Source organism: Mustela putorius, unplaced genomic scaffold, assembly GCF_011764305.1.
Source record: "Mustela putorius furo isolate JIRA1106 unplaced genomic scaffold, ASM1176430v1.1 tig00003853_pilon_pilon_pilon, whole genome shotgun sequence".
NCBI classification, from domain to species: domain Eukaryota; kingdom Metazoa; phylum Chordata; class Mammalia; order Carnivora; family Mustelidae; genus Mustela; species Mustela putorius.
Genome location: NW_025422005.1, coordinates 33,445,802 through 33,472,959, shown reverse-complemented (window position 1 = coordinate 33,472,959; position 27,158 = coordinate 33,445,802). Strand labels below are relative to the sequence as shown.

Here is a 27,158-nt window from a genome sequence, read left to right as displayed (position 1 = left end):
TCCCTTCCTCCTACAAGTTTGAATAACATCGTGTGGCTAGAAGTTCCTTGCATTAGCACCCGATGGATGCCTCATATACATTTTCTGTTTTAATACATAAGGTCCTCACAACACACCATAAAACAGGTATTCTATGAAGAAGGAAACAGGATCCGGATAGTCAAGACTTGCCCAAAGTTGCACAGATAGCTAAAGAGCAGAGCCAGTATCGGGATGAGGTATCACTCCGAGTCAAATGTTTTTTTCACGAAACCAAAGCTGCTCCCTAAGTCCACAAGCGCCACAACTAAATTAATTCATGCTGTTCATGGCATTCCAATGTTTGGGGAAATGCATAAACCAGCAAAGTAGGTCTATTGCCGTGTTGCCCATGGAAACTGCAGCAGAAAATCAAACCACAGGTTTTGCTACTATCATTATTAAAACTGAAAAATTCGAGAGCTCTAGAGTCGGCGACGTATCTGAAATTTTAATAAACAAAAAGCGACGGGTTTTTGCTCTAGCACCCCCCCCCCTTCCCCCACGGAGAAAACTGCGGGTCCCGGGGAGGAGGTTCAATTGTCGGGCCTTCCGGGCTGGGCCCATCTCTGCCCAGGCAACTCGGCCCGGCCGCCCCCCGGCCAGGAGGAGGCCGCCGCCGCGCCGGGCTGCCGGACCCTCCCTCTCGGGGCTCGGGGCCCAGCGCCCAGCGTTGCGCCCGCCCGCCCCTCACCTCCGGCTCCGGGCGCTCCGAGGCCATCACACAGCCCTCCCGCGCCGGCCCGGGCCAGAGAAGATGCTCCACTGGTGACCCCTGACCCGGCTACAGGAGCCTCGCAGAAGCCGGAAGTAAGTGGGAGGGCCGAGCTCTGAGCTTTCTGATTGGGGGACGGAGCTTTCTCAGAGTGGCTCGCTGACTTGAAAACCGGAAGGGGAAGTCGCTGCCGCCGCCGCTGCCGCCGCGATGCAGGTGAGCACGGTTTTGGGACTGTTGACCGCTAGCTAGTTAGCTAGCTTCAGGCAACTGGACTGAGAGTGGGCTGGCCGAGGAGAGTGAGGAGTTGGGGCTGGCAGGAGAGGGCAGAGTCCAGAGCTGACGGGTATGGGCCCGCGGGATGGGGAGGCGCGGCCGACTGCAGAGGTGGGGGTGGGGCCCATCTAGCAGGAGACTGGCCGAGTTGCGAGGAAGGAGACCTCGCGGACTTGCTGGGGTGCACGAAGGGATCAGGCTGCTGTAACCTGGGAAGGTTGAAATGCAGTCCAAAGGGGCGCCTGGGTGGCTCAGTGGGTTAAGCCGCTGCCTTCGGCTCAGGTCATGATCTCAGGGTCCTGGCATCGAGTCCCGCATCGGGCTCTCAGCTCAGCAGGGAGCCTGCTTCCCTCTATCTCTCTCTCTGCCTGCCTCTCCTTCTACTTGTGATTAAAAAAAAAAAAAGAGAAAGAAATGCAGTTCAAGGAAGACGGCTCAAGAAAGTAGCGGGTTGGCTCAGGCCCCTGCCTAGACTGTTGAATGGACGCTGTCGGATGCAGACATAACAAGGGAACTGGAATTGGAGAGAAGCTGGGATTGGGGTGGGTGGGGGGCGGTGAAGGAATTGCAGGGTGGGGTGGCAGAAAGCTGAGCTAATTATAATCTGAGGCTGTGGGTGGAACCCAGGATCGAGGCTCCTGTCATACACATTGGTGAGTTTGCAAGACGATTTTGCATCATTCTTCCCAGCCTGAGCCCGTTAGTTGTTAAGGATGAAGAAATGAAGTAAAACTGGAGACAGCAGATGGAAAGGAAATGCTTGCAGACACCCCAGCATTTAAAATTGTTTCTCTGGTGCTTAGGAGCGTGTGCCTTTATTTTGTTTTGTTTTGTTTGTCACTTGCCACTTACTTTCTTGCACCTGGTTCTTTGTCAGTAAATGTTTATAAGTTGACTAAACTTGTGAAAGGGACACAGGAATACTGGCACAGAGATAAAACGAGTGTCGATTAATTCGGCAAGAAGAAGTTTGAAAACATCAAATGCTAAGGCCAAAGGAAGAGTGGGAGAGAGTGGGGAGCAGTGGTGGTACAAGCGTGGTATTCAGGGAAGCCTTGATATGTGGGTAGGTTTTCCTGGAGATTGTTATTGGCAAGAACTGCCAGGCTCACGAGGCAGGTTCTAGTACAGAAGAAGCTGAAATACATATGCTGCAGACATGCACAAAAGATAATAAACACTAGGCATTAGGTCTTGTGAAAATGTCTCAGTGAGTGAGTACAGAGTGTTTCCAATGCAGAGAAAAGCCAGACATGAATTAGGAGATGATGAGAGAAAGGAGGAATTGAGGTCAGGGGAATGGATTGAAAGGTCTAAGGGTTGATGCTCTCTGTAACCCAAATACCAAAGATAGAAAACAGTCTGGCTCTCCTGCGCCAGGGAGATCCTGTGTTACTTGACTAGTTTTGCATACTGTCATCCTGGGTTTTCAGCCTTCCTCTGTATGTTCCTATTGGTGCAGAGGGAGGAGAAGCAGCTTGAGGCATCATTAGATGCACTGCTGAGTCAAGTTGCTGATCTGAAGAACTCACTGGGGAGTTTCATTTACAAGTTGGAGAACGAGTATGACCGGCTGACCTGGTAAGGGTTGCCAGGGCAAGCTGAGGAGGGCTCCATGGGTGTGTGTGTTCGGTGAGGGGGGGCACGTCTCCTGGTGGATAGGACATCTCCAGTGATGTCATAACTTAGAACTAGGCAAACATCTTTCGATTTGGAAAGAGCTGGGTTTCCCAACATTTAACAAGTGAAGTTTGTCTTAGGGCCACCATGGCAAGGAAGTAGAGAAATGTCCAGTTTCCCAACCAAAGTTCTTTCTAGCTTTCGATTCTCACCCTTTGACTTCTCTGGGAGGATGTATTCCCTCAGTGGGTCCTCCTGCTACAGTAAGAATCCAGTGTTCATCCTGGATCTCTTATGAGAGATATTGCTGAGTCTTTTAGGTCCAGCCTACTCTGGAAGTGTGGATCCTATTTTTAGGCCTGAAAGGAGATCTTCACCCAGTTTCTGAATGTTTAGTGACAGGTATAGCCGTGGTTCTTATTTTGCCACTGGTCCTCATCCCATTCAGAGAATGAACTGCCTTAATTTTCCACCTGTGTCAGAAACTTAAAGTGTGTCCCTCTTTCCTAACCCCACAATCCCTGGGAGCCAGTCTGATTCCTGCCCAGTCCAGGTGAAGTGCTAGGAGCCTTTCTGGGGTGAGCCTGGGTATTCCTAGTCTGAAGGACCGCTTCAGTGCTACTTTACTGAGAACATTCTGACACCTTCTTATTACCACCAGGCCCTCTGTCCTGGACAGCTTTGCTTTGCTCTCCGGACAGCTGAACACTTTGAACAAGGTCTTGAAGCATGAAAAGACACCACTGTTCCGTAACCAGGTCATCATCCCTCTGGTGTTGTCCCCAGACCGCGATGAAGATCTTATGGTAAGAGAAGGAGAAGGGTACGACATGGAAAATTAAATTCTTAGATGAGGACTTAGAGCACAATTGTTGCTGGGTTATTTTAGAAGTTCTGAAGGCATAGTGTGTGCTGGTAGAAAGCAAGGGCTGCATTTTGGAGACCTTGCTTTTCTTACTTCTGGAGTTGGGGAGCCACTCCCAAATAGTGCCAAATAAACCTGAGGCCTGTGTCACTAAGGCAAAGACCTTTCTCCTCCAACACCTACCTTGAGCAAAAACTATGTCCTTTTATGAGTTTGTCCGTTTGGGTATTACGTTAAAATGTAGCAAAGAGAAACTTGCCCCTAGGTCTGGTAGAAAGAGAAGTATGGAGACAGAAAGGAAGCAGAGAGTAAGGGCAGTAGTGTCCCTGGAAGCTAGACATCATAAGTGTCAGGTGGTGTTTTCCCTGAGAATGTATCATTTGCCTATGGAAGGAACTGTATATATCATGCTAGACTGAGTCTACTTGGTTTGCATAGGAGGATCAATAAAATCTGTGTTACAGCGGCAGACTGAAGGACGAGTGCCTGTTTTCAGCCATGAGGTGGTCCCTGACCATCTGAGAACCAAGCCCGACCCTGAGGTCGAAGAACAAGAAAAGCAGTTAACCACAGATGCGGCCCGCATTGGTGCTGATGCAGCTCAGGTTGGACAGCCTTCCCCCCTCATCCCCCGCCCCATACCCCAAGTCCCATCACAAGAAGCTAGGCATTAGCATCTGTGTCTGTTGGGGATGCACAGCTGGTTACCCATAAGTTGCCCCTGGAAGAAGAGCACAGGGAAGAAACTTCACCACACTCATGTCTTGATATCCCTGATCTCTGCACAAACGTGTGTGTGTTACAGAAGCAGATCCAGAGCTTAAATAAAATGTGCTCAAACCTTCTGGAGAAAATCAGCAAAGAGGAACGGGAATCGGAGAGTGGAGGTACGGAGGGATGGGTGGCGAAATGGAGAAGGAAAAGAGTGAGGGACTCGCTGGAATAGGAGTGGTGGTTTCGGTGGTGGTGGAGGGAGGACAGGAGACCCAACTGCTTCGGAAAGGGACACGTCCATTCTGTTTGGCGTGTGTACTTAGGGCTAGCCCCAGAGCAGGTGGCAGAAATGGGCAAAATGAGAGGAGGGAATTCTGAGATAGTTGTGGGAGTCTTTGGGGGCTCTCCTTCTGGGCTGCTGGTGAGTGTGGATGCTACTGAACTCTGGTGCTCCGAGCCCTGGGGCTCAGCCTGATCTTCCTGCCGCTAGCTTCAGTCCAGGGTCAGAGGCATACCTCAGCCTCCTCACTTCACCTTTTTCTTCAGGTCTCCGGCCAAACAAGCAGACCTTTAACCCTGCAGACACCAATGCTTTAGTAGCTGCTGTGGCCTTTGGGAAGGGGCTGTCTAACTGGAGACCTTCAGGCAGCAGTGGTCCTGGCCAGCCAGGCCAGCCTGGAGCTGGGACCATCCTTGCCGGAGCCTCAGGACTGCAGCAGGTGCAGATGGCAGGAGCTCCAAGCCAGCAGCAGCCGCTGCTCAGTGGCGTACAGATGGCTCAAGCAGGTCAAACAGGTGAGGGGGCAGGGAATGACATGGTAGCAGACCTTGAGAATGGAAACAGGAATAAGCTGCATTGTCCGAGCCCCCAGCATCCCAGAGCTGTAGATTTTCTCCTTTTCTTCGTGGACCATGACCCATAAAACAATTTTTCAGAAGTAAAAATCTCCTTGACAGTCTGTAGCAGCAAGAGTCCTTTCCAGAGAAAGGAAGAACTTCAAGCAACAGAAACTGTGCCTCCCCCCCCACACCTGTCTTAGAAGCTGCCTCAGCTATGTTCTGTCCCTTTTACTCTGGATACTAGGTGTGCTGTCAGGGTCTTTTCTTAGAGAGACCAACAGTCTTAGGACCATTCAGTAGGTGCACTGGGAAGTGACAAACAGGCAAGCTCCATGTATTCTTCTCTGTATCCTGTCTCTCCTGCTTACTGTTAATAGTTACGAGAACAGTCTGAATGAGTTCAGATGTACGTGGCTAAAAGAGTTATTAATTTTTTTTTCAAAGCTTTCTGGGAAAAGGAGCAATTATAATAAGAGAAAAGATATATATATATAAATTTTTTAATATAAATAAATATATATATATATATATATATATTTTTTTTTTTTTTTAACCTGTGGCATTAAATGGGGACTAGCTGTCTCTTCTGGGAGTAGCTGAGTAGGAGAATGACGGGTGTGTTTCAACCCCTCCTGCTACCAGCCCTCTCCTCCCAGACACCTTCAGGGAGAGGGCTGTTTAAGCCCCATACCTCTGATCTTTACTACCCAGGGTCAGAGGCCACATAGGTTCTGAGACAATAGAGCGGAGGGGTGGCAGAAGGGAAGGGAACCCGGGAGACCATCGCTCCGGTATATCATGAAAGTCTCACCATGCTACAAGTGTCTTTCTTCATGTTTCTTTTAGGGAAAATGCCAAGTGGAATAAAAACCAACATCAAGTCAGCTTCAATGCATCCCTACCAGCGGTGAGTGTGGCCGGCAACCTCCACTCCCCGGTGCCCCTTGCAGAGCTGGCGGTGAAATTGCCTTCTTCCCTCAGCTGAACTAGATGGGTACAACGAAGAGAACATGGGCTTTCAGCACCAGACAGATCCCAGCTCCACCACTGGCTAGCTGAGTGACCTTGGGCAAGTGACTTAATTTTTCTCAGCCTGTTTTCTTGTTTGTAAATGGCAATGATACCTACCTCATAGGGATGTTGTAAAGATTAAAAAGAGAAATGAATGTAAAATACTTAGTACAGTCTGTGAAATGACGGGTATTCAATAAATGATAGTTTCTACAGCCACTTCTCCCCGCTGCCCTCCTCAGTCCTGGATCCAGAACTTAGTGGGATCTGACACTACTTCACCTCAGTGGTGAGCTGACGGACTCAGGGTCACGGGCTGCCTCGTTCTGTTTGAAAGCCTGTGCTTACTTTGTGTGGCCAGAAACTGTCGTAGCCTCTGTGAGTCCTTAGGGGCATGCCGGCTCGGCTATCCCCCCTGCCCAGGTTCCATCCTGGCCATCTCTCCAGGCTGTGGGCGGCGAAGCTTCTGGGCTGGGTCAAATGGTCCACCTGCGGCTCGGGTGAAGTGTGGGTCTGCTCTCCTCCTCCTCTCCTTTAAGAAGCTAGTTCAGCTCTTACCCAGGCAATAGTCACAAAGTTGCCTACCCTTTACCTCATCCCATACAGAGGAAAGAAGATGTTGACAGGTCCTCTGGGTGGGGGCTTCCCAAGATCGGGCTCTACCAGGTAGGACTGTGTGAGAAAGGGATTTTCTTTGCACATGAAGAAGCCCCTTCTTCCTGGACTCATTTTCCTTATTTTAGAGGGAGAGGGGAATTCCACTTCGCACTATCTTTCTTCAGGTTTTAGTTGTCCTCATAAAAGTGTGTGGTGCCTGGACTCCAGCCAGGATGGCTTTCCTCCAGTCCTCTGAAACTCAGCTAAGAGCCAGATTGCTGGTGGGTGGGGACAGCCACCCAGGACCTTTGCCTGCTTTGCATCAAGCTGAAGAGCGGCATGAGTTGGATCTGCTGCTAAGCTGCCTTTCTCAGTGTGCCTTTGCGGGCGCTGGGGTGGGGCCTGAGTCAGGAGGGGACGGAAGGGTTTCTCTGAATGAAGTTATTTAAACTGGAGGCCACCGTGTCAGGGTTAGCAGACAGCGATTTATGAGAGAGCTACGTAGGGATCAGAGACCCAGTGACAGAGACTTCCAGAGTCGCTGCAAGGCAGTTCTCATTTGTTCTCTGTAAAATGTTTTCTTAGCTTCAATTAGCTTTGATCTGAAAATCCTGAGCGGTATGAGGAGGGCCTGCTCATACCTGCCCGCTGCCTGTCTTCTGTTCTCTCCCGTCACACAGCGGGGCATTGGCATTTGTTTTGTGCCGGGCAGAATTCTGCCAGGCTGTGGCAGCAAAGGACTGGGAAAGTGGTCCCTGATGTCATCCCTTCCTGCCCCATCAAGACGAGATGGGATCCGCAGAGTTCAGTGGTCATAGCATACAGCAGCATGGGGGCCTCCTGTTTTCAGCTGTGAGGCCATGCCAGACCTTTCCCCCACTTCAGCAATACTGCCTTATTGCTCTGCCTGCCTGCTCAAGTGTTCCTTAGGTTCTTACCCCCACCCCCGCCACTGGAAGTGTCAAAGCTAACTGTCAATACTGGATAAAGTTCATCTTTGAAACCCCTGAAGCAGCTTTTGGGGACTGCTGTCCTTAATTCTACCAGAAGATTCCCTTCTATTGAGAGGCACCAACCCCAAGTTTCTTTGTTGTCTCGGACCAATAGTACCTTCATTCCCACCATAATATTTGAAATGGGTTCCTTGTCCTCCTAGGGTGGAAGTATCCTCCTGCCCCAACAGAAGCATGAGCAGGACCTCACTTACATCTTGGGCCGTTATGCAAACAAGCCATACTCTGGAGGCACTCACATCCCTATATTCTTCACTCTGGAAACACGTTATTTCCAACCCCCTCACACCCCTGCATCCTCTGGAGTACATACACCTGTGTAGCATCACCAACTTTGGGACCTATACAGCCCAGTAAATGCCCCAGTGGAAAGTATCTCCCTCCCCTCACACGCATTTCCTCCATTCCCTCAGGAGTGAATATATATGGCGCCCTCTTTGAAGAAGATGAAGTGGTGTGCTTACTTGCTCAGATTTAGGATTTGTAAAAGATGGCTCTCTTGCTCCTCTTTGGTGGTATTCCTGTTTCTGACTACTCGGTTTTGCCTGGGTACTGTGCTTTCTCCTAATCTTGGGGCGCCTGGAGGAGGAGATTAGGCCATCTAATCGGGATTGTGCCTAGGGTGGAGAAAGCAGCCCTGTGAAACCATGAGAGCTTTCTACAGTACACAGTTCATCCCACTGAAGGCAGAAGCTTAATGCATTTCTGCATGAAAGCCACTGCCTAGGACCACTCTGTCCCCAGCTCTGCTCTGTGGCTAGAATTCTGTCATTGTTGACCCTCCCTTTTACTCATTACCCCAGTCACCCCGTTCTCTACCCCTTCTGAGGTCTACTGCTGCCCTACCCAGCCAACTTTACTTAACCTTGTGCTTTCTTGTGAAACAGCCCAAATCAATCGATTGTAGCTGAGTGCTCCTTCCAGCTCTGTAATGGGTTCTGGCTTGAGGACCGAGCTGGAGGTGTTGATTGCCCACCTCCTGTCCTGCTATTGGGGAGGAAGCTGAACTCTGCAGGAATGCCCTAGTGCAAGGCTGGTCCCCTTTCCCACCCCATTCTCACCTCCCCCAGGCAGCTGGGAACAACCTCTCCCTTTGTCTGAGCTTCTTGTACAGAATAATCCTCCTTACAGACAATGTATTCTCTGTGCCCTGTGGACATAGGAGCCGTGTGAGCTGATCCCAGCACCAGGCAGGACGGGAGGCTGAACCTTTCCAAACGCCCACCCTGGGTCAACTCCTAATTACTGTCCAGAGAAATCACTAAGGGATGTACGTTGACCTACTGGCTTAATCCAGAATTTTTTCAGGGTCCATTTTACTTGATCTCCATGGCATTTCCTAGAACTGACCACTTCCTTCTCATCTCTTTCTCCCCACTTGGCCCCTGTGTCTCTGACCATTCCATTTCTGCAGCTTTTGGCCTTCTGTCCATCTGCCTGCTGTCTCTGTGACTACCGCTTTTATTTTCAGCTCAGAGCTCTCTGCCCCTAGGATCCATAGGTTCCTCAGATTCTGAATGTTCAAGTCCAGTCATCCTTCCCTTTGAACCTGATTTTTTTTTCCGTAGTTTCCTGGGTGTGACCTATCCATGTCGGTGGAAGCCATCCTAAACCCTTCCCTCTCTGTCCCAGCCCTTCATGACCCAGTCAGGGGCCAAATCCTATCTGTTCTTGCTCCCTGATAACTGTCCATCCTGCCCTGCATTTAAGGCCCTGGGCCTCTTTCCCTGAAAGTGTTGTTCAGGCTCCCTGTCTCTCACTCCCGACCCATCTTTGCTGTGGCTGCCAGGTCTTTCTAAACAGCTGATCAGATCACATTGCTTCTCTGATTAAAATCCTTTTGATAGTTCCCTCCTCGTTTCTCAAACTGGAGTCCACGCACCTGGCAGGTTGGTGTGCCAGGCATGCTGAAAGTCCTAGGATCAAATCACCCCGGAACACTCATTTTCTTGAGGGTAAGTAATTTAAACAGAGAACACAAAATTATCACGTATACATTATATGGAGAAAATAGACTTCAGGGAGTTCCTACTAATCTGAAGGAGTTCAGAGTAAGCCACCAGATTTCCTGTGGGATATTTCTTTCTGTCTTTTCTGCCATTACATTTACTTCATTGAAAAAGATTGAAAACCTCTCACATTTCCTGGAAAGGCAAGTAAGATTCTGTGTGATCTGGCCCCCTGACTTCTCCTGACTTAGTTTCTCTATTGTCCTGCTGCCCATTCTGCTCCTGAGCCATACAAGCTGCTTGAAGTTTCCTGAAAGGAACAAACTTTCTAGCCTCCGTTCCTTTAGTCCCACCATTCCCTCTGCAAGTAACATTAGCTCCATCATTCTGTCTGATGAATACCTAGTCGTTTTTCAAAATTCAGCCCACAAGCCAGTCCTCTGAAACAACATTCTTTGGGATGCCCCGATACAAACAAAACTTATTCTTTTATTCAAACCACTTAATAATTTGGGACCAACCAACTTTTTCACCTTCTTACATATAAAGGTCTCTTATTCAACAACCCAGTGCAGGCACAACTCAGTGCCACTCTTAAGTAAGGTCAGTTACCTCTTTTTTTATGTTCTTTATTGTCCCCCAAGTTCAAGCACCCTGAACTGTCAGGGTTTGAATTGCAGTTCATCTGCCTGGGAGCTCGATGATCTTTGTGTCTGGTGTCCTACAGCATCGGGCCCATCATAAACACCGTAAATGCTAGCTGCTACTATTAGCAGTAGTAGTGTGATTTAGTTGACTTGGGGGAGCTAGCATTTTGGTTAAATGAGCATGTTCAGACTGCCTAGGTTCAAATCCTAGCTGTGCCACTTACTAGCTGTGTGGCTTGGTAAAGCTCATTTACTCTGTGCCTGTTTCCTCATTCCTGGGGATGATGGTATTAGTGGCTATATCATAGGGTTGCTATATCGTGATGTTTAAAGAGATTAATACATAATGAAGTACTCAGAATAGTGCTTTACAATGAAAGCTTGATAAATATTCGCTATCCTTGGGGCAGCATCTAGAACTCTGCTGTCCGTAATTGTTGCTTAAGCCAGTGATCAATCAGTCCCTTTCTGAGAAGATCACCTCTTCCTCCCTCTGTAGCTTGTCTATGCTGACGTAATGCTCAGCCTCAGGACTCGGCCTCCAGAGAGATCCTTGGCGCACATCTCATCCCCCACGGTGTCTCTCCAGCCCCCAATGCAGAGCATTTTCACATTGGTTTACCTGGTGTAATAAGTCATTTTCGAATCTAGTTTTGTGAATTTTTTTTCTCCCTCTTAGTTGACACCCATGCTCTTCCATTAAAGCCCAGTTCGGTCTCTTAAATCATGTCATTTTGCTTTGAGACCAAATGACAAGCTCCCTCACCTGAAGTGTTTTTTGTCCTCCCTCCTAAACTGTATCTCCTGTCCCAACCAGCTGAAGGCTCAGTTCCAGTCTGCCTACAGTTCTCTCCCTAAAGGGGGCCCTGCACCACGCATAGCCCTCTCTGCAGTTGTGATGAGCTCCCTCCTCATTTGTCCACACTTAATAGGTCTGGGTGCAGGTCTTCATGGGCTGCTGTTGGGATTCCCCGGGTATCACCGACCAGAGCCTATGCTTGCCTCTCTTCACACTCCCACCAGTCCTGTAGGCCTTGCTGTGTCCCAGCTGCTCCGCTGTCCTTGCCGCTAAGCCATAAGTACTCTCAGCTGGAGTCAGGACTGGGAGTCAGGTGCTGTGTCACACCACCAATGCTGACAGAGGCTCTGCCCTCTACTTGGACTGTCTGCCCTCTCTTTTTCCTGCTCCCAGCTCCCTTGTTCATCTAATTAGTAACTCATCCTGCCAGTGTCACCTACTCCTGTCGGGTCTTTTACACCCGACCGTTCTTCAGTTATACCTGATCTGGACACATCCACTGTGTGGCCTGAGGTGAGTTACCTCCCTTCCAAGAACCTCAGTTTCTCTCTTTGTGAAATGGCATTATAGCCCAGACGGCAGAAGGGTACCTTCAACTGAACATATTTAAAATTAAAGTGAAACCTTTAAGTAGCTCATTAATTTTCTATAGGATAAAGTCCAAACTTCTCAGAAGGGCATAAAAAGCCCTGGAAGTATAGTCAGCACTCAGATGCTAACTACTGTTCTTTTCCCCTACTCTCTCCTGAGCAATTTTATTTTTTATTGCATCCTGATATATTAGACTGCTTTGATTGTAGCACATTGCAATCAAACTAGCCTAGCCAAAAACAAAGAAAGGGGGACCCAATTGTGTTTAGATTACTCGGGTGGGGGGCTGAAGGGTCACTGGCTGCAGGTGGGCTCAGGGGCTGGGGGGTCCGAGGTGCTCTGTTTCTGTATTTCTGTACTCTGCAGCAGTAGGGCACACCTCGTGCAGGAACTCTGATTGTTCTGGCTTGGATTCTAGCTTCCTAGGAGCTCGGATTGGGGGAAACCGGCCAGTGGAGGGGGGCAGGAATTTTAAAGGAAATGAAAGCAAGGAGCTGGGAAAGTGAGCTCTCATGGCCCACATTATGTGATTTCGGGAAATCCTCGGGTTTTGTTTTTTTTTTTTTTTCCCTCGAGCCCTATCTCTTCTTCCAAACTTACAGAACTGTGTTCAGGATTGCCTGTGGCATGTGGCATCATTCTGCACACTGCAGATGTCCCCCAATGCGTGCATTTCTTCCACTCTGCTCCACCTGAGTTACCCAGCACAACCACCTTCCTGTCAGTTCTGTTTCCTCTCTCTGCTCCATGCTCTCAGGCCTTCCATGTGTCACAGCTGTGTGTGTGTGTGTGTGTGTGCGTGTGTGTGTGTGTGTACACCTGCGCGTCACACCTGTGCACTGTGGCTGGTCTCCCAGCTGGCTCCCCTCCCTCTCCTTTCCTCCTGGTGACATATTGTCCCCATGTTTGCCTTTCTGAAGAACAATGGGGATCACACAAATCCCTTTCTTAAAAATTCTTTGGGATGCCCCGATACAAACAAAACTTATTCTTTTATTCAAACCACTTAATAATTTGGGACCAACCAACTTTTTCACCTTCTTACATATAAAGGTCTCTTATTCAGCGGATGGTTTGGCCAAGCAGAGTCACGTGTAGCAGAATCACGTGTGCTGTGCTTTCCTCCTTCCGTCCCTTTTTGCCAGTTTTTCCTCAGCCTGGAACACCTGCATTGCTTCTGCCTTGCTTGCCATGTGACCTTGAGAAAAATCCATCACCCTTTCTCATTCAGTTCTTCATCCATGAAGTGCAGTAATAGTAGTTATAGGACTGGACTGTAAGAACATAGGGAAAGGAGCTCTTAGGGCCCCACTCTTGCCGGACAAAGTATTGAATAATAAGCTACGCTTTCTCTTTCCCCTTTGGCTCTTCTCAACGCATCTTCCAGATCTGTCACAACCCTCTTCCCCCCACCCAAGTTTCTTTAGTTCCATTCAGTGAACACTGCATGTTACCCACGGCCAGACGTGATGAGTGTTCGCACGCTGTCTCTCCCTTCTGCCAGCTGGAGGTCTTTCCAGCTGCGGTTCCTTCAGCAGAGGGCTCAGCCTTAGGCAGAGGACACTAGCTAGCTGGCCAAGACCCAGGGATATGCAGAATGATTAACTGACATCCCCTTCACCCTCTCTTCACTCCCCTGTCCTCACAGAGTCAGCCCCCAACTCCTCTGCATGGCAACTGTGTAGAAAGTTGGGGAAGGGAGGAGCCTGATGCAGCCCCCAGGAGACTACTTCCATCTCTCTCTGCCACTCCTGGGGGCTGTTAGCCTAGACCCTCAGTTCCTATCCCTTTTAGCTGACTCCCTGCGGCTCCCATGCTGTGTCCCCTTCACGCGTCACCTACCTGCTCATAGACACACAGGCATGCCTTTTTCCTCATTATTCCTCATTGCCATTCCTGCTTCTTTAATCCCAGTTCCTTTTAATTTTTCTGCTGAAACGTATAAAGCCTCAGATAATCACGGGAATGGAGTTGTTTGCGTTCATATGGATGGTGGTTTTCAGACTGAACCCTTGCTCAAGGTACATCAGTGGCTTATCTTCTGGGGAATGAGGATGGAGAAGGGCCCCTGAGAGAGCAGTGAGTGAGCAGTGAGTCACACAGGGTGGGACCCCTAAGGGGAGTCACCTCACTTCCAGTTAGTTAGGAAGCTTCCATGAAGGAGGGGGAATTTTAGTCATTGGGTTGGCAAAGACTTCCCCTGCACCCCCCCTCCCCAGGACCTGGCTTTCATCCTTATCAAGCCTGTGAGTTCCTGGACCCCGTCGGTTTCCCCATTTTATCAGCCTGCCCCTTCCACCCAGCTTCTCTGCAGGCCCCAAACGACCTCCTTCTCCCCCAGTCCCCTGACAAACTGACTCTTCTTTTCCATACATGTCAGTCTGTGAGGTGCTCTCCTTAGCCAAAGGCTAATCCCTCCATGTGCATGCTGGCTCCCATGGTCTCCTTCTACACTGCACATAAACATGATTGGGCCTCTTCCCGTTAAAAACAGCCTTTAGAATCAGTCTGAAGGCAAGAGCCAGACGCTGATATTTTAAAAGCTGCCTAGGTGATCGTGTGCAGCCAGGGCTGAAAACCATAAACAGAACAAAATGCACACTTCCCACCGTGGCCTTCAGGGCTCTGTAGCAACTGGTTCCTGCCCATGTTTCCTACCCTGACCTCTCTGCCCTCTGAGCTGGAGCCACACTGAACTCCCTAAAGTTCCCCCAGCCTGCCACATCTCTTGCTTTTGTGCCTTCACACACATCCTTCCTTCTGCCTGGAATGCATTTCGCTGCTTTCTAGAAAGTGCCCTTCAGCGTTCATTGTGGTGTCCTTTTGTGAAGCCTTCAAGAATTCACTCCCACCCTGGGGCAGGGGGACCCTCCTCCTCGGTACTTCCATAAGCCTCTGTGTTTATCTCTGTGGGAACACTCACCACATGCTAACTACTAGTGGTCTCCTCGATATCTGTTTCCTCCTCTAGATAGTGAGTGCTTTGCAGGAAAACCCAGGGCTATAGAGATGCCATTTGGTAGGACATGGGGCCAAGTGATCTCTATCAGAGATGAGTTCTCCCAGGACTGGGACAGAAACTGAGCGAAGTGAGTCTTGGTGCCTGTTCATTCATGTGGTCAACGTGGGCTGGGGGCTTGCTGTGCTCACTGACCACTGGGGCCCAATAAATGGGTAGCTGAAGTTCCCTGCCTTGACTACACTTGACCTCTGGCACTGTACATCCTCTCTGGTCGTCTGCTTGGTTCGTCTCTCATTTGTCTCTAGCTGGATACTGAATCCAGAACTGCTCAGTAGAGATCTAAGAGCAGTGTGTGCACACAGCAGGCGCTTAGGAAGTATCTGCCGAACCAGTCCTCATGAGTCCACACGCAAGACTGACCTACTGGTTGTCGGTAGTGGTATGTTCTTGACATATTGGTTGGTTCCTGTCCTGTCTGAAATGTTGAGCATCGCACGGGGGTTGGCTCCTTCACTCTGCCCGATGATGAGGGAGGCTCTGCTGTTCCCATCTTATAAAGGTTTGGCAACTTGCAGAAGGACACGCAGGTACACGCTGGAATACTTAAACTCAGGCCTGTGGAGTCAGGGCTGACCCCAAAGCCACCAGATTATACCTGGGACACATTAGGCTTTCAACAAATATTTATTGACTCAAGGGAGACTGCGACCCCCAGGGAATCAGAAAGCCTGAATTCTCAGCTTCCTCCCCGCCTGACTCTGGGTCCCATGACCTCTCTGGGCTTTCTCACAGTCTCATTTATTCTCATATTCACTCCACAAACATCACGAAGCATCAGATGAGCCAGCCAGTGGGCCAGGTACAAGAGATATGGAGACAACTAACACATGCCTCTGGCTGAGAGGAACTTAGAGAGGGGGAGGTGGCAGATAATTGCATTCTTGTAGGATCACCAGAGCTGGGGTGGGGAGCTGTGTGTACCCTGTATCGAGCCAAGGGACTAAGGCTTGGAAGGGTGGGAGTGTGTGCAAGATGTGGACATCCTTGGGGAACAGGTAAAATGTAGCACAGGAGAATAACACAGGTAGAATGGGAGGCCAGGGGCCAGCTCAGGGAAGCCTTAGTGTTCTAACTCGAAGAAATTTGAGCCTTTTGAATTCTCCCGCAGTTTCCTTTCAAGGGTAGCTGTTCTCGGGCTGGATCATGGCTCTAGTGTGGCTCTGACCTCTTACCTTGAAGACTGAACTCCTGCATAGTTACATCCCACCATTTACCAGCATATTGTTTCTCCCAGACCACCCTCTCTTCTGAATTCTCCTTCTGTCCACATTTACACCGATCTGACAAGAAGGCATCCAGCCACTTGATGCCAAGAACCATTTGGGAGCTGCTGGAGCTGCAGAGTTCATTCTGTTCCAACTTAGTCCTTACCCTGTTGAGTGGAGTGGGTGTGTACACTGTGGAGCTAGACGGGGAATGCAAGAAGCCAGATGGACAGCTCCGCACAGAGTCAATCCCCCTGTCTCGGAGACATCTCCAGTGTCTGCCACGCCCATCCCATCAGTTTCCAAAGCTTAGGTCAGCCTGTTAGCTCTCACCTGGTCGGCCTCAATCAGCCCACGGCCCCTGCCATCAGAGTGACGTGACTCAGCCAGCCCTAAACCCTGTGCTGCGACAGCAGCACCTGCCCCCTTCACCCGTGTGTCCCTAGCACTTACCACAGTCTTGCCCATGGTAGGCATTCAATCAGTATTTGATCGTGCAAGCCTGATGGCAGGCTCCTCACAAATCTTCACTGTTTCTGTCTTCTCTGCTTCCAGAATAAAACCAAACTGGCCGGGTTGGCCTTCAAGCCCTACTACATTCGGCCACAGTTGGCCTCCCTTCCCTTTATTTCCTTTCAGTACCTTCAAGGCCAGTTTAGCCAATGATTCACTGTTCCTGCCCCGGGCCACTTGTATTCTCCCACTGCAAAGTCCTCTTAGTTCCTAATGCTAGGGCTCAGCCAAGTTTATGGGCCAGTGGAGAAGGCTTCCTTGCCCAGCTGCTCCCTCCGGCTGAGACCTCCCTGCCACTCCAGGTCAGACCCTCGCACACACGTGCTACCTCCGGCCCAACCCTCCCACCAACCCCTGGGGAGAAAGCACAGTAGGAAAAGGCTGGAACTTTCCTCCGGGTCCCCAGGGTGGGCCTGCCACAAGCTGAAGATGTGTCGGTCGCGTTGGTGGACCGTCACCGGAGGTCCCAGAATGAGACCGAGTGTCAGGAAGCAGCCAGGTGCAATTCTGGTGGGCCGGGGTCGGCCCAGGGAGAGCCGCTGGAGGCGGGCAGCGCGAAGCAGAGGAAGGCGTGGGGAGCCCGGGCTGGGCTTGCTTCCTGCCCCGGAATCTGGCGGCCCGCCCCTGCGCCCGCCCCTCGGGCCGAGCGGAGTCGGGGCCAATCAGCAGGCGCCCCCCGCCCGGCCCGCCCCGTCCCCCTCTGGTGACAGAAAGTCGGCCCAGCAGATGAGGAAGTGGCAGGCAGGCTGGCCCTGGGGACTTCTCTCTGGCCCTGCTCCCTCCGAGCCCTTCACTGCTGCCCGCCTGGCCCCCCACTGGTGAGTCTGGACCTTCCACGGGCGGGCTGTCCACGTGCCCGGGCACCCTGCCCGCTTAGCCCTGCCCTGCCCTGCCCTGCCCAGCCTGTGGGCGAGGCTGTTCCCGGGGACCGTGGGTGGGAGGTCCTAGCTCTCTGGGGCCGGGCCTGGCCGGTACCCTCCCTCCGATCCCGGCCCCCATTTGTTTAAACCTAGGCCATCTTCCACCACCTCCTGCTCTAGTCCCTCTCCGCCTCTTCCCCTCCCTCTCCTTGGCTCCCAGTTCTTCTCTCCTCCCTTCCCCTCCCCCTCCTTTGCCTGTCTCCCTTTCCCTTCCATCCATCTTAAAGGAAGGAAGCACCCGCCTGAGTTCCCCTACCAGGGACACACCCAGCGCTCCTCAAGCCAGGGGAGAGGTCCTTTCCAGAGCCTGGAGCCACTCCTGACCTCCAGGGCGCATGAGTGTTTGTGAGGGGGTGAACTCGAGGTGGTGGTGGAGAGAGAGCGGGAGAGATAACCAGCTGGCAGGCTCCCCTGGGTCAGGGAGGAACTGTGTGTGTGAGCGCAGGCCTCCGTCAGGTGGGCCGCGCCACAGAAGAGGCAGCCAGCGAGGTCTGCCTGTGAATGAATGAATGGTCATTGTGGTCCGTGAAAGTGATCTGTGTGCATGACCGAAGGCCGGTGTGTCTGAGTGTGGTGAGGGGGATTTTATGTTTATTCATCTCTAAGTGGGGTGTCTGAGTTTATGTCTGTGACCACATTTATCTGTGACTCAACGTACCTGTGAGTAAAGCTGCGTGTGGGCCCCGGGGGTGCGAGCGTGAGTATTTGCACATGGTAATACTAGCAGGACCAGAGAAGGTGGCGGGGTGAGTGTTTTGGGTGTGTTGTGAGTATGAATGGAGTTAGGAGTGGGTCTGAGTATCAGAAGCTCTGCATGTCAAAGTCCGTGGAGGCTGTTTGGGTGGTGTGTCAGAGGTGGGCGGCTAATGCCAGTAGGAGGTGTGTGGGCCCTGCGTGTACATAGGCGTGTCAGCCCTGGGTCAGCCTGTCGTTGGTGCTGGGGAGAGCTGCGTGAGAGGGAGGACTTGGGGCCTGACCATGTTGGGGGCAGTTGTGGGTCCCTATTGTGGCTGCAGGAGCTCCTGTGGGATGTGTGCCCAGTTCAGTGTGTGAGGGGCACGTGGATGGCCTCGCTGGAGGTGTCAGAAGGTGGCCATTCTTCGCTTAGTGCCTGTGCATGGCTTTTTCTCTGGAAAGAGGGAACCTGGTGGGCATCTGCTTCCCTCACTGGCTGGGGAATGCCTTGCCCCTCTGGGACAGCCTTGGCATCCCAGGCTCTCCTGGGTCTGGCCCCAGGCTTTTGTGTCCCAGGGTGCCCTCCCCCGACATTCCTTCAGATTCTGAGGGGGAGAGGGCCTAACTCATTAGGACCCTCCCTAAGGGAGGGGAAGATTCCTGAGACCTCCCCCACTCCCCCACCTCCTCACATGCCACTGGCCTCTCTGCCCCTCCCAGGGAGAGAAGGGTGCTCGTACCCATTCTGAAGCAGGACAGACTGAGAATTTATGGCTAGTTTAGGAGAGGATGCTGGGTGTAGGTTTTCAGCAGTCCTCTTGGGGCCACGGCTAGGGATTGGCTGGAGCCCTGTGAGGTTTCTGGCTCAAAACAAAGCTAGATCCTTCGCTCATCTGGCCATCCAGGGTGGGTGGATGGTGAGTCCCATGCTTTACTCTTGGCTTTCTCAATCCTGGTGGGTCCTGCTCCTCCAGGCCCTGACCTGTGGCCTGGACCCACCCTCCACCCCATGCCTAGTGCAGCGGGGGCGGGTGGAGGGCGGGGCGCTCCCAGAGCTAGTTAGACAGGTGGAGCCGCCAGGGCAGGAGTCTCAAAGAGCCGGGCTCCGGAGAGGAAGGGCTGAAGGGGAGTGCCAGAGAAGAGGGCAGCGGGGAGCGGAGAGAGTCGCTGGGGTGAGAGCCCGGGAGGGCAGGGGAGAGGAGGAAGGGGCAGGGATGGGGGGAATCCCCCCTCGGGAGAGGAGCATCCTGAGGAGCGGTTGAACGGGAGGATCCCTGGGGAGGGGGGGAGGACCCTCTCGAGGCTGGAGAGGGGGAGACTGGCAGGGAAGGAGAGGCGGTCATTCTGGAGTGGAGAGGTAAGATTCTCCAGAAAGAGACCAGAAATGGAGAGTCCTCCTGTGGAGGAAGAGGGAAGGTGAGGCCCGGTGGTAAGAATCTCGGCGGTGGAGCAGGGAGTGAGGGAGGCTACTGAGGTGCGGAGAGGAGGGCAGTACAGCCCTTCCCAGCAGGCAGGCAGGGTGTGCGGGAAGCCGTGTGAAAGCGGTGTGTCTCCTACCCCCAGCGCCTCGCAGCTCCTTCCTCTCACTCTTCTGTCCTTTCTGCAAAGAGGTGTCGGGAGCTGTCCCACCTGGTCTGTGAGCTGTGTGTGGGTCAGGGGTGGGATGGGGGCACAGTCGGCCCTGACCCACACCCCCCATACCTCCCCAGAATCCTTAGCCAGGATGGAGGCGGTTGTGAACTTGTACCAGGAGATAATGAAGAATGCAGGTAAGACGCTGTCCTCCCTCCTGCTTCAGGATCCCTGAACCTAGGGCTGTCTCCTGCTGGAGACTCCCTACAAACCCCTTGACTCTCTGTGACCTGACCCCATGCCTGTACACCTGGTGGGGACCCTTTGGACCCTGTGACTCTTTGTGACTCCTTGACCCTTATCCACAGATCCTCGGATCCAGGGCTACCCTTTGATGGGGTCCCCCCTGCTGATGACCTCTATCCTCCTGACCTACGTGTACTTCGTTCTTTCACTTGGGCCTCGCATCATGGCCAATCGGAAGCCCTTCCAGCTCCGGGGCTTCATGATTGTCTATAACTTCTCACTGGTGGCTCTCTCCCTCTACATTGTCTATGAGGTAGGCCTCTGGGGTGCCTAGGTTTTAATTCCTGCCAGGCTCAGATCCGTTTCTTCAGCTAGATAGCAGGAGGGGTTGGGCTGGGTGGATGGATCTCTGGTGGCCTAATCCACTCCCCTCCCTAGTTCTTGATGTCTGGCTGGTTGAGTACCTACACATGGCGGTGCGATCCTGTGGACTATTCCAATAGCCCGGAGGCACTAAGGGTAAGTGGGGGTCAAGGGTGGGGAGCTAGCATAGAAGCACTCTGGGGATAGCAGTTTGGCCATGCCCTTGTCTCAGGGAAGTTTCTGGAATAGCATGGGTGTCCTAAGTCTGCCTGACTTCTTGCAGATGGTTCGAGTGGCCTGGCTCTTCCTCTTCTCCAAGTTCATCGAGCTGATGGACACGGTGAGTGGTTATAAGAGATACGGGGACCCTGGGGGGAGAAAGGAGAGGCCCTGGCTCGGAAACCCATATCCCTACTCTTCTCAGGTGATCTTCATTCTCCGGAAAAAAGATGGACAGGTGACCTTCCTACATGTCTTCCACCACTCAGTGCTTCCCTGGAGCTGGTGGTGGGGGGTACAAGTTGCCCCGGGTGAGTGGTAAAGGCCACTGGGGGAAGAGGGATAGGCATTAAGGACCAGCAGTTCAACTCTCCTGACCCTATTCATTGTACCGACAGGAGGAATGGGCTCTTTCCACGCCATGATCAACTCCTCTGTGCATGTCATCATGTACCTGTACTACGGGTTGTCTGCCCTCGGCCCTGTGGCGCAGCCTTACCTGTGGTGGAAAAAGCATATGACAGCCATCCAGCTGGTGAGGGGCCTGGCCCGTAGCCATACCTCCCACCTCCCTGGCCTGGATCCTCCCTTTATCCAGCTGGCCTCACCTCTTACCGCATGCCTCTGCGTTCAACATCCAGTCGGTCTACACCACCTCTTGCTGTTCCCTCTCACCCTTGCCCATCTCCGTTCCAGATCCAGTTCGTCCTGGTCTCACTGCACATCTCCCAGTACTACTTCATGCCCAGCTGCAACTACCAGTACCCCATCATCATCCACCTCATCTGGATGTATGGCACCATCTTCTTCGTGCTCTTCTCCAATTTCTGGTATCACTCCTACACCAAAGGCAAGCGGCTGCCCCGTGTGCTTCAGCAGAATGGAGCTCCAGGTACCACCAAAGTCAAGGCCAACTGAGAAGTGTGGCCTAGCTAGGTGCCCACCTAAGTGCCTCAGGACTGCACCTTGGGCAGCATCTGACTTCTCCCCACCTACACCAGTGACCTGTGACCAGGGCTTACGTGGTCAGGACAGAGCAGGGGACAGGCCCTCCCCTCACCACAGCTGGTACACAGGGACCATGGCTTCCGTTCCTCACCCACTTCTCCCGGCCGGCACCAAGGACATGGCCTCATTGCCCTCTGCTACTCCAGAGCTGGGGGGCCAAAAGGGCTGGACACATTTCCCCCTCCCTGCCTTAAACTTGGGAGAGGAGCACTCAGGACTGGCCCCCACCAGGGTCTTGTGGCCTTTTTCCTCACACTGAAGAGGTCAGCAATAATCTGTCACTGTGCACCCATGATCCCTCCTTCTCTCCCCCACACTGAAGCAGAAGCTTCTTGGCCAAAGGTCAGGGTGGCTGGGGGGATTGTGCTCACTCGCTTAGGTCTTCATTAAAAGTGACAGAGGAAACCATCGAGGCTGTGTGTGTACATGTGGGAATGGAAGAGGTGTGCCAGCCCTGTCTGCCAACAGGAGGGATGGTTCTGGCTCTCGGAGGACCATGGTGGAGAGGAGCCTCTGGGAAGGCTGCCGGGACAGAGGTGATGCAAAGAGAAGAGAGGGAGACGTGACTTTATTAGAAAAATAAAAAAAAACAAAACAAAACAAAACCCAAAACAACCGAGGTGATGAGTTGGTCCTCAACGGATGCCCTGGTGGATGAGGCTGCTCTTGGCTGCGCTGGCCTTCTCCCGCTCCCGCCGCCGTGCAGGGTCCAGCTCAAAGCAGCGCCACAGCCGCAGTGTCTCATCTGCTGCTGCCGAGGCCACAGTGGCCCCGTCTGGGCTCATGGTCAGACTCAGGACCCGGGCCGTGTGACCTGAGGCGTGAGGAGGGAGACGGTGAGAGCGGAGCAAGTGAATGCAGACACAGCCCCCAGCCACCAGTGCTGAGAACCACCTACCTTTTTTATTTAATTACCCCCAAGAAAATAACTCACACACCATAGAGTGCATCCTTTGAAAGTATACAGTTCATTGGTTTTTAGTATATTCACAAAGTTGTGAACGACAAATGTTGTGAACAACAGTAATTCCAGAGCATTTTCATCACCCCATAAAGTCTCTCCTTGTCACCTTTTCCCCCGCTGCCCCTGGCAACCATCAATCTGTTTTATTTCTTTGCATTTGCCTCTTTTGGACACTTCATGTAAACAGTCATATACAGTGTGTGGCCTTCTGTGTCTGGCTTTGGTCACTTAGCACCTACCTTTATTTTTTTTTATGTTGAGCCATTTTTTAAAATTTAAATTAATATATAATCTATTACTAGTTTCAGAGGTAGAGGTCAGTGACTCATCAGTCTTATATAAGACTGCTTGATTGACACCTCAACTTAATATCTCAGAGGCAACTCAAATTTAACATGTTCAAAAGGAAACTCCCCACCATTCACTCCAAACCTGTTCCCCTCATGGGTTTTCCTTCAGTTTTCCCCACCATTCACTCCAAACCTGTTCCCCTCATGGGTTTCCCCCCCCCAGTTTCAGAGGTAGAATTTAGTGATGCATCAGATGGGTATAACACCCAGTGCTCATTACATCACATACCCTCCTTAATACCCGTCACCTAGTTGCCCTATCCCCCCACCTCCCTCCCCTCCAGCAACCCTTAGTTTGTTTCCTATGATTAAGAATGAGTCTCTCATGGTTTGTCTCCCTCTTTGCTTTTGTCTTGTTTTATTTATTTTTCCTCTCTTCCGCTATGATCTTGTTTTGTTTCTTAAATTCCACAAGATCATATAATTATCTTTGACTTATTTTGCTTAGCATGATACCTCTAGTTCCATCCACGTCACTGCAATGGCAAGGTTTCTTTTTTGATGGCTGCATAGTATTCCATTGTATTATGTATACCACATCTTTTTTATCCATTCATCTGTTGATGGACATCTGGGCAATTTCCAGAGTTTGGCTATTGTGAACATTGCTGCTATGAACACTGGGGTGCGGGTATCCCTTCAGATCGCTACCTTTGTATCTTTGGGGTAAATACCTGGTAAGCACCTACCTTTAAGTTCAGCAACCTTGGCCATGGTTGGGTACTTCCAAATAACCAACTGGTTCTGGGCAAAGCCATGGCCTGAGATAAGCTCCTTGTAGTGGGGAGACCAGAGGATAGAGCACACCTGTGGAGGGGGTTGGGGTGTGGGCACAACATAGAGCCAGCACTACTCAAATGAGAACTAAGTCCATTTGAATGTTAGGCACCCTGCCAGGTGCCAGACTCAGACTTGAATCACCACAGTTCTTATAAAAACTTTGAGAGTTAGAATTATTATCCATTTTAAGAGATAAGGAATCAAGCAGAAGAAAGTTCAGCAAGTTGCCTAAGACCACATGCAAGTTTAGTAGGTGACAGCGCCAGAATTTGAACTCTGGCTCCAGAGCCCAAGTTTAGAATAGAATGAAGGCGGCACAGGGGAGATGAAGGTGGAAGGAGAGAAAGCTGGAGCAGATGCAAGGAGACTCACCAGCAAGGGCCTCCAATGTCATTCTACCTAATGTGGATTAAGGGCTGTAGGTGATAGGGAGCTACTGAAGGGTTTTAGGACAGGAACAGACCTCCCAGACCCAGTGCAGAGGAGAGACTGGAGGGGATAAGTAAAGAATGCTGAGAGACTAGTAAAATGGGCCTCCACTCGGAAGGCCTTCCACATGGAAGGCCTCCATGAGGGGAGAGGGGGTCACGTGAATAATACTGAAGGAAAAATGATGTTTTAGGGACTGGGTGAGGAGGAAAATCCTAAAGATTTTAGGAAGTTGTGCAGATTTCTGAATAAGTTCTATCACTCTCAAACAATGTAAGAGGAAGAGGAATACATTTCAGGGAGACAAGAAGTGACAAATTCAATTTAGGACATACTAGCATGTTGCCACCTTCAGGACAGGAGGATGGGGTTAAGTAATGGACATTAGTATGGTTTGGACCTCTTGAACGAGAGTGGAGTTAGAGTTTTGGAAGTCATCAGTGTATAGAGTTGGTAAAGCCACTGAAGGGGACAGTTGCCCAAGGGGACAGTTAACCAAGACAGAGTAAGAATATTTCTGAGAGGGAGAGGCTGGAACATAACAGGTAAAAGACTACCTGGGATTGAGCATCCACAGCACTCAGACAAGCCCCAGAGCAGACATTCCAGATGCGAATGTGTCGGTCACTGGTGCCCCCTCCGGTTGCCAGGACATTGGACTGCCAGGGACACCAAGCTACAGCCTAGATAGGATAAAGATGGGGTCAGCTGCCATAGAACTAGACAAGGAGCTACAGGGGTCACAGGGTAATCCCGTCCAATCCTACCATCCCATCTCCCCTTAATGGTCTCCAGGTTCTGGGAGAGGGTCTGCAGAACCCCCAACCCAGGCCCACTCTCACCTTGACAGCCCCCTGATGCTGGGTGAATGTCTGCAGGGGAACCCAGCCACCCTCTCCAGGAGCACTAGGCCACACATTGACCAAGTTATCGTTGCCGCCGCTGGCCAAATGTCGTCCATCTGGGGCCCAGCGCAGCCCACACACCTCCTGGCTGTGGCCACTCAGGGTGGCCACATGGTGTTCTGCCACCCGAACATCATGGTGGTGGATCTGGCCAGAACGTGAGCCACTGCAGAGGGGAGGGGAATGAGGTTCAGCGGTAATGCCAAACAGTGCCAGCAGCACCAAGTTGCTTCAGTTCAGAGATGTACCTCTGGGGAGAGCTGGCAAAAATCACAGACGGATTTTGCAACAGACTAGCGACAGCCACAAACCTGGATACGATGTAGCTGTTCCAACACAGGGAGCTCACACGGGCGGAATGACTAGTCATGTTTCGAAGCCGCTTCTGCTGCTGCACATCCCATAGCTAGAGAGACAAGGCTGCTAGGACCAGATGGTGACCTGACACGAACACCCAACTCCCCGACAAGCCCCCTGGGTCTGGGCGCCGCAGAACTGCAGCACAGAGGACAAGGCTCACCTGCACCTCGGCACTGCTGGTGCCCACTGCCAGGTAGTTGCCCTCTTTGATCCAGGCCACAGAAGATATATAGTCTCCAGGCTGCTCCATTTGCAGCAGCTGCAAGATGTCCCCGGAGCTAGCACTCCACAAGTACACGCTGTTGTCCAATGCCACAGCCAGTACATTTCCAGAGCTCCAGTCCACAAGGTTCAGGTCTTGCCAGAGCAGGGAAAGGGTAGAGCATGAGCTTCCTTGTTTGCCTGGTCCCCAGGCCCTCTTCCTCCATCCGATGGGCAAAGAGAAGGCTGCACTTACAGTAGTCATTCCGGATTTCAGGGGCGTCCAGGATTCGGTCTGGCAGGGAAGGAATGTAACGGCAGGTCTTCCGGCTGGAGCCAGGCGTGGCCTTCTGGCTGTAAAGCACTTTCAGTCTGTTCTGGTAACCTGTGGCAACCGAGTGGGTCCACACAGTGGGACAACTGATTCCTCCCCCTGCCCAGACAAGCACCTCCCCTCTCCTCAGTCTCAGGTGGGAATGGCAGACAGGCATCACTCCTCAATTCTAGAACTTGGGGTCTTACCCTCTGGGGCATTTTGTGGTTTTCCACTGAGCCGAAGGATCTTGGCTTCCTCCACATCAAAACCGTTCAGGTTCAAAGCCCAGGCTTTCTGATGTTCCTGGCACAAAGGGTGAGGGTGAGGCATGATCCCTACACAGGCGGGTCTTTTGCCTATAGCCCCTCTGGGACACATACCTTCTTGGTGGGCGTCTGGCTATCTTCAGGCTGGTTTTCCTTGCTCAGGAGGAAACTGGCCACCTCCATCTGGGAAGCACTACGATGGGGGATGTAGCGGTCACCGCCAGGTTTGCTGGGAGTGGTCTGGGTCTTGGAGCTGGATTTGCCTGGGGTTGAAGGAAGGAAGCCAGAGAGTCTGACCAGGCTTCTGCGGGAGGAGGCACGAAGCCCGCTTCTCAGTCGTCCCCTCTCCCTCCCCGATGTCCCGCCGCACCCCACTGACCGGGAGTTCGGCCTGGGGTCCTGCCCGCGCTGTGGGATCGGTTGGCCGCCCGCATGGGTGAGGGGACCGGCCCCGCGGCTTCCTTAGCTTTGCGCTGCCAGCGCGCGGGGGGTGCATTGGGGATAGGTGCGTCCAGCTGCAGCAGCGAGTGCAGGTCGCTCTCGAACACGAACTGCGCCATGGGAGCGTCTGCAAGGGGAGGGGTCCTTGGAGTGGGTGCCCGCCGAGTCCTGGAATAAAAGGTGACCGTGCTCGATCTGGGACGGCTGGCCACTCGTTCAGGGGCATCCCCGCCGCAGCCCCACCCGACCCAGGCCCCCTGGCCGCCTCTCACCTTCAGCCCGCAGCAGGTTCCAATCCCGGACCGGCTTCCGCAGAGCCGATTTACGCTTCTTAAACTCTCCGCTCCGAGCACTCATTGGCTCCTTCAAAACCCAACCGTCGCAACCGTCGTTTTCGCCCATTGGCCTTTTACGGCATAGGAGGCGGGTCTTCCGGTGAAGTCATAGATCTCACGAGAATCCAGCCATGGAGCGTGATTTGAAGAGTGAGTGGGTGAGGGCCCGTCCCCCGGGGAACCGGTGTATGAAAGCGAGAGGGGCGGGGCGGAGAGGAGCGGGGCGCGCCTGGGGGCGGGACCTGCGCTGCCGCCGCATTCCCCAGCCTCTTCCATTCATTTCTCAGCTTCCCCTCATCATCCCTTCACGCAGAAAACTGCATGTGATGTGCGCCAGGAGTGCATTTGTTGTGACCTGCGGAATTGTTGAATCACTTTTTTTGTACCCATGAAGCCAATATAACACTGTATGT

At 52.1% G+C, this 27,158-nt stretch overlaps 4 protein-coding genes and 1 long non-coding RNA gene across 10 annotated transcripts in view; 2 read left to right on the top strand and 3 right to left on the bottom strand.

Annotated features, from left to right (window-relative positions):
* SZT2 (SZT2 subunit of KICSTOR complex) overlaps positions 1 to 829 on the bottom strand; it is a 52,648-nt gene extending 51,819 nt beyond the window's left edge. For both annotated transcript variants that reach the window (XR_006601734.1, XM_013044798.2), the window contains exon 1: positions 713 to 829. Coding sequence is in view for 1 of the 2 variants with exons in the window: in XM_013044798.2 (XP_012900252.2) it covers positions 713 to 739 (27 nt within the window). In the remaining variant the exon portion in view is untranslated. The remainder of the gene's footprint in view (positions 1 to 712) is intronic.
* A 61-nt stretch (positions 830 to 890) lies between these two features.
* MED8 (mediator complex subunit 8) lies at positions 891 to 6,274 on the top strand. Of its 2 annotated transcripts, XM_045064356.1 has the most exons (8): positions 891 to 949; positions 2,472 to 2,590; positions 3,291 to 3,435; positions 3,959 to 4,099; positions 4,300 to 4,381; positions 4,755 to 5,003; positions 5,895 to 5,955; positions 6,030 to 6,274. In XM_045064356.1, the coding sequence occupies exons 1-8, from the start codon at positions 944 to 946 to the stop codon at positions 6,031 to 6,033; spliced, it is 807 nt and encodes a 268-aa protein (XP_044920291.1). In that variant the 5' UTR covers positions 891 to 943; the 3' UTR covers positions 6,034 to 6,274. The 2 variants fall into 2 exon arrangements, with proteins under 2 accessions (XP_044920291.1, XP_004740637.1); XM_004740580.2 differs by having other exon boundaries at positions 5,895 to 6,274.
* Positions 6,275 to 11,552: 5,278 nt separating this feature from the next.
* ELOVL1 (ELOVL fatty acid elongase 1) lies at positions 11,553 to 21,808 on the top strand. Of its 3 annotated transcripts, none has more exons than XM_004740585.2 (8): positions 11,553 to 11,577; positions 19,700 to 19,759; positions 19,931 to 20,121; positions 20,247 to 20,327; positions 20,455 to 20,511; positions 20,596 to 20,701; positions 20,789 to 20,925; positions 21,087 to 21,808. In XM_004740585.2, exons 2-8 carry the CDS (start codon positions 19,714 to 19,716, stop codon positions 21,306 to 21,308), a joined length of 840 nt encoding a protein of 279 aa, XP_004740642.1. In that variant the 5' UTR covers positions 11,553 to 11,577; positions 19,700 to 19,713; the 3' UTR covers positions 21,309 to 21,808. The 3 variants fall into 3 exon arrangements, with proteins under 3 accessions (XP_004740642.1, XP_004740646.1, XP_004740643.1); XM_004740589.3 differs by lacking the exon at positions 11,553 to 11,577 and adding an exon at positions 17,074 to 17,213; XM_004740586.3 differs by lacking the exon at positions 11,553 to 11,577 and adding an exon at positions 18,952 to 19,162.
* On the bottom strand, positions 12,317 to 17,005 carry LOC123387326. The gene is made up of 3 exons (XR_006601735.1): positions 16,336 to 17,005; positions 13,498 to 13,723; positions 12,317 to 12,929 (listed from the first exon to the last, which is right to left on the bottom strand). It is a non-coding gene; the product is annotated as an uncharacterized LOC123387326 (long non-coding RNA).
* A 141-nt stretch (positions 21,809 to 21,949) lies between the features above and the next one.
* On the bottom strand, positions 21,950 to 26,840 carry CDC20 (cell division cycle 20). Of its 2 annotated transcripts, none has more exons than XM_004740582.2 (11): positions 26,683 to 26,840; positions 26,349 to 26,578; positions 26,084 to 26,232; positions 25,910 to 26,006; positions 25,644 to 25,772; positions 25,347 to 25,543; positions 25,138 to 25,232; positions 24,764 to 24,992; positions 24,479 to 24,604; positions 23,402 to 23,519; positions 21,950 to 22,212 (listed from the first exon to the last, which is right to left on the bottom strand). In XM_004740582.2, the coding sequence occupies exons 2-11, from the start codon at positions 26,527 to 26,529 to the stop codon at positions 22,034 to 22,036; spliced, it is 1,500 nt and encodes a 499-aa protein (XP_004740639.1). In that variant the 5' UTR covers positions 26,530 to 26,578; positions 26,683 to 26,840; the 3' UTR covers positions 21,950 to 22,033. The 2 variants fall into 2 exon arrangements, with proteins under 2 accessions (XP_004740639.1, XP_012900272.1); XM_013044818.2 differs by having other exon boundaries at positions 26,349 to 26,605; positions 26,683 to 26,791.
* Between the last annotated feature and the right edge of the window lie 318 nt (positions 26,841 to 27,158).

Coding starts and splice junctions, on each gene's coding strand:
- MED8 (XM_045064356.1), top strand. Junction 2,591..3,290: donor GAGTATGACCGGCTGACCTG/GTAAGGGTTGCC, acceptor TATTACCACCAG/GCCCTCTGTCCTGGACAGCT. Junction 4,100..4,299: donor TTGGTGCTGATGCAGCTCAG/GTTGGACAGCCT, acceptor TGTGTGTTACAG/AAGCAGATCCAGAGCTTAAA.
- ELOVL1 (XM_004740585.2), top strand. CDS start 19,714: ATGGAGGCGGTTGTGAACTTGTACCAGGAGATAATGAAGAATGCAG. Junction 20,512..20,595: donor TCATCGAGCTGATGGACACG/GTGAGTGGTTAT, acceptor TACTCTTCTCAG/GTGATCTTCATTCTCCGGAA. Junction 20,702..20,788: donor GGGGGTACAAGTTGCCCCGG/GTGAGTGGTAAA, acceptor TTGTACCGACAG/GAGGAATGGGCTCTTTCCAC.
- CDC20 (XM_004740582.2), bottom strand. CDS start 26,529: ATGGCGCAGTTCGTGTTCGAGAGCGACCTGCACTCGCTGCTGCAGCTG. Junction 25,233..25,346: donor CCAGCAGTGCCGAGGTGCAG/GTGAGCCTTGTC, acceptor TTGTCTCTCTAG/CTATGGGATGTGCAGCAGCA. Junction 23,520..24,478: donor CTGTGGATGCTCAATCCCAG/GTAGTCTTTTAC, acceptor CCCCCTCCACAG/GTGTGCTCTATCCTCTGGTC.